General features: G+C 34.5%; 1 protein-coding gene across 1 annotated transcript; it reads right to left on the bottom strand.

Moving 5' to 3' along the window:
- Positions 1-565: 565 nt before the first annotated feature.
- On the bottom strand, positions 566-4,143 carry LOC103520961 (proteasome subunit beta type-6). The gene is made up of 7 exons (XM_008486060.2): positions 3,926-4,143; positions 3,608-3,675; positions 3,106-3,237; positions 2,721-2,850; positions 2,193-2,315; positions 1,966-1,987; positions 566-870 (listed from the first exon to the last, which is right to left on the bottom strand). Exons 1-7 carry the CDS (start codon positions 4,007-4,009, stop codon positions 734-736), a joined length of 696 nt encoding a protein of 231 aa, XP_008484282.1. The 5' UTR covers positions 4,010-4,143; the 3' UTR covers positions 566-733.
- Between the last annotated feature and the right edge of the window lie 605 nt (positions 4,144-4,748).

Genomic DNA, 4,748 nt, shown 5'->3' on the forward strand with positions numbered 1-4,748 from the left:
TATCCAACTAATAAAATACAGGAAAGATAAAAAGGGAATGGGAAAATCAGTCCCGTGTGTGATTGTTATCGAAATGTTTCGTCCCTATTTCCTGTCTTTCTCTTCTTGTCGACCTGAGCTATTGGTCGCTCTCTGAATACTATCATAGGGTCGAAATATTCCCTCCAAAAAATTAGGACACACATGTCTTACCTCAGTAGTCATTTTAAATACCAACATGCTTTAAGCAACCAGCATGCTTGGAGAACAGTCCTTCCTGTTAAAAAATAAAAAACACATATATGACATGAAAATAAATTAACAAGCATGATAATGTCAAAAAAGCAATCGCATTAAACATATTATTGCATTATTATTTTTTTCAACAGTCCACTTTATTTTCAAAAAAGAAAAATAAAATAAGAGGTTAATTACTAACCTGATAAGTTGCGAAGAAATGTGATTGACTTCTTTTATTCCGATCTCACCTTTGTAACGCTACAAACACTGCATTTCCCATATATGATGGATGTTATCGAGGATAATGAATGGAAGGAAGTTCTTCTTAAAATTGGAATCAACCCAATTTTTTTTTTTTTTTTTTTTTTTTGTAGAGCTATACAGATTGTCCCCTGTTGGTTGATATTTAACAGTGGGCAGAGTATAAAAAAAAGCAAGCAACATCTTGTTTTATAGAGCTCATGTGAAGAAAAATTGGAAATATAAGATACAATAATGAATCATAAGGCAGATTTTATTTGACATCACTGGTCAAATAGGGTAAGTCTTTGCCATAGATGACATGTCTCTCAATAGGAGCTTCCCCTGTGATGACCCCAAGGCGTACCACACCACCTGAGCTTCCATCTCTGGCCATTGCATGACAGATAGCTGTAACAAAACAGATGGGATACAGTTAGATATTTTTTCTCAAAAATAAAAATGTGAAATGTTCATTTGCTTCGTCATTTGCTTTTAAATTCCAACAATACAAAAAAAAAAAGGAAAATATAATGCTTTCAAAAATAAATAAATACCAACATTCTACAGTCTACACTTACTACCAGTTCCAATTCATTTCAGGATGTGCATGGAACTCGGTAGCAGCAATAGCTGACATGTTACCCTAATAAAAAGCTAGTTATTATCAAGGCTCTGGTTGAATAAAGCCATAGCTTTGATCTTTGATAATGGGGGACTGCTTCAAAATTAATAATAAAACTACTTACCGAGGGTAAACTAGTGGTTCTGTGAACTGTAGACCTCACTCCAAAGCCATAGCTTTGATAATGGGGGACTGCTTCAAAATTAATAATAAAACTACTTACCGAGGGTAAACTAGTGGTTCTGTGAACTGTAGACCTCACTCAGATTCTTTTGCCTAAGCTGAGACTTTGCTAAATGGGTAAACCTATGTAATACACATGTGTATCAAAACAGAAATAAAAGTAAAAGTATCTACACGTCTTATGTGGTAGGTACCTATAGATATCCTATTCCTACATCTAAAAAAAAGAGGTGACAGTTTTTTTAGAATACCTATAAACCTGTCAATCATTCTAAAGAATAAAATTGAAGAAGGGTTGTTTTAGAACTTTTTTTTTTAAAAAAAAAAAAAAAAAAAAAAACAAAGGGAGTTTTTTTTTTAAAAAAAAAAAAAGGGGTAAAAAAGGGCCAAAAAAAAAAAACAATGGGATTCTTTTTGTAGATAGAACAGAAGGGTGTACAAGGGTCATGAATGCGGTAATTTATCTATTACCATTTTCAAAAGTTTGATACCAAAATTGGACCTGGGACACCAAATTTCAAGGATCAACGTGTCTTGATTCAAGAACCTCAAAATTTCAAAGTTCATCAAAATCAGACCAGGCAATCATGAGTTATAGCGGAACAAATAAACACACACACACAAACAAACATCTAAATCAAATGCAAAATGGTTGAGTTAAAACGTAGACCTTCACTTTGTTTGGTCAATAAACTCACCCCTTGTAACAAAGTCCATGGCCTCCTTCTTGGTCATATTTTCTTTGAATTGGTTGTCCATATGACCATACAGATAGGTACTACCAGATCCACCCATAGCCATCTTTTGTCTCATCAGCATTCCTCCCAAAGGAATACAGTAGACCTAAAAAAAAAAAAAAAAAAAAAAAAAAAATTTAAAGAGAGGGTTTAAACCCTTTTTTTTCTTCAAATAATGCAGACATGGCCTCCTTCTTGGTCATATTTTCTTTGAATTGGTTGTCCATATGACCATACAGATAGGTACTACCAGATCCACCCATAGCCATCTTTTGTCTCATCAGCATTCCTCCCAAAGGAATACAGTAGACCTAAAAAAAAAAAAAAAAAAAAAAAAAAAAAAATTGTAGATGAGAGCTTGAAACCTTGATTATCTCATCATAATGCAGCAGATGAAAGGAAATAATAACTATAAAAAAAATAATGATTGACAAATAGTATGCTAGACAGAGTGCCATTTTCTACAACCTTGGAACTTATTACTATTATGTTAAGGCATTCTCTTCTTGATCCCTTGTGTGCCGCATCCATTTTAGTTTAGGACTATTGCACTAACATTGGAACTTGAAAATGCAAAAATTAATCTGTCCAAAAACAGTATCATGTGGAAATGAAACAAGTTTTTTTTTTTTACTTTGCTTTCTCCTTACTGTTAAGCTATTATGTATTTCCTGATTTGAGGCTAGAGGGCAAAATGAACAACATTGAAGTCTTACCTGTCCACCTTTCTTTCGGTCCCAACCAGCACAGATAATACCAGCTGTCAAAGAATCTCGGTAACTGTACACAAGTTCTTGGAACAACTTGGCTCCAGAATAGACTAAGGGCTCCTCTCCCAACTCCATACTGAAATGTACAGGAAAAATCTTTAGTAGTGTAGAATCTGTAGAAGTAGTATTCCTGGCACGTTTCCCCTTTATAGGTATTACAAATTGTTCTATTCCTTGACTCCTAAGCATTTGACCTCTGGTAGACTACAGATGAATATCAAATGTTATGAGAACATTTGAAGTTTTTAACCCATTGGTTACACATTTTGGACTAAAAATTTACTTGCAAAATGGGACACCAAAAAAGAGTTCAATGTTGATAGATGCCTACCGTTGCAAATCCAGGTTGTAAGACACAAAATCTGAAATGGCCTGAGTATCAGCTGCAGACCCAGATCTGCAGCAGTAAATATTATCGGTCACACGTGTTAATTTGTCAGCTACACGATTGGCGACGTAAGCTCTGCAATTCAAACATGAAAAATAATATTAATCATTCATGAGTTTATATTCCTGATTGACTATGTTTGTTAATGTTTTATGCATTTTGAAAGAAAAAAAAAAAATAAATAAAAAAAAAAAAAAATCACTAATCTAATCAAGATCCAATAATTTTTAGAACCTATGGTTCTCAGCTCTAAAATCCTACTTGTAAATATTATTGGGAATAATGTAATATCTATTAGAAGATATGCACTGGCCCTGGGCATTTAGGGGCTCCTGTCTATGATTTGGAGGATCCACCATTAAACCAGAGGGCCCTTGAAAAAGTATATAGCCTATTGTGAATATGCAAGATTCACCTGCATTTCCTGTTATACTTAAGTACTTACCCTGTGCTGCTTCTTGAATCTGCCCCAATTACAACACCTCCATCAAACTCCACTGCTATGATGGTTGTCTGGAATAAGAAAATAAAGTTTAAAGCATTAGTTGATCAGACTGTCTAAAAGACATAGGGTCTCACTACATTTCCACCAGACACACACATTGACTGTCTGTGTGGCGGGTATTAGGCTTAATGCTTATCTATGATGAAGCATTGAGCTACAGTCTACAAGTACTATCGGGAGTTCCATAACTACCTATTCCTATGAATGTAGTCATCACTATCCCATGAAAGTAGAAACTTATCCTTTGATTCAACTTACTCCACAGCTGTGTTTAGCAGTCAACCAGTCAGGTGCTTCCACACCTCCATGATAAGCATTCACATTGTAATCTTTGTTCCACATTATTGGTAAAGAAATTTAAGAGGTTTTGAAAGGAATTCCCTTGGACTTGGAGCTTTTTCAAATACCTATTTTTTAACAAATTTATTCCGTTCTTCTTTCTTGCTGTATCACTGTGGGACCGGACGAAACAAAAACAAATTTGCGTACGAACGAGAAGTTAGCAAGTTATTTCAGACCGATTTCACGAATCCTACCGTTTTTATTTGGGAAGCACTGAATCCTCCCTGAAAGCATGGCTCACTTCACACGCAATATATCATTAAGCGATAGCTGACTTCACATACAAAAGGGTATAAGCGATGGCTCAACTTTCATATAACTGGTCATGGCTAACTTCACATAATTTTTAAAGCGACAGGTACTCCAGTTGGTACCTACCTACTACGTACTCTTTTTATTCCGCACTTTTGAAATAAAATACGAGTGCTACCATTTGGCTACTTATATTCCTCAAAAAGATCTTTTCACTCCTCCCCATAAAGCACAGGAACTGTAAAGACTACCTATGTAAGGGTTAAAAAGTGAAAATCATTAAGTAATTGATTCCAATATACCACCAATAGGAACAGAACATGATTTATTTTCAATAATTACATATAATTTGATTCAAAGTTCTAATTTAATGACATAATGATAAAAAAAAACTACATTGGTAGGTAGGTAATCTTATATTATAAAATCAAGATCCATTCACATTTCACACACTGATCGCTCTATCTCCTGAACCACAACACCTAGA

Source organism: Diaphorina citri, unplaced genomic scaffold (assembly GCF_000475195.1).
Source record: "Diaphorina citri unplaced genomic scaffold, Diaci psyllid genome assembly version 1.1 scaffold4327, whole genome shotgun sequence".
Classification (NCBI taxonomy): Eukaryota; Metazoa; Arthropoda; class Insecta; order Hemiptera; family Psyllidae; genus Diaphorina; species Diaphorina citri.

Excerpts from the sequence above, each read along its gene's own strand:
- LOC103520961 (XM_008486060.2), bottom strand. The coding sequence starts at position 4,009 with ATGTGGAACAAAGATTACAATGTGAATGCTTATCATGGAGGTGTGGAA. Across the intron at positions 3,238-3,607 it reads GATTCAAGAAGCAGCACAGG|AGCTTACGTCGCCAATCGTG; the intron begins GTAAGTACTTAA and ends TTTGAATTGCAG. Across the intron at positions 871-1,965 it reads CATGGACTTTGTTACAAGGG|CTATCTGTCATGCAATGGCC; the intron begins GTGAGTTTATTG and ends GTTTTGTTACAG.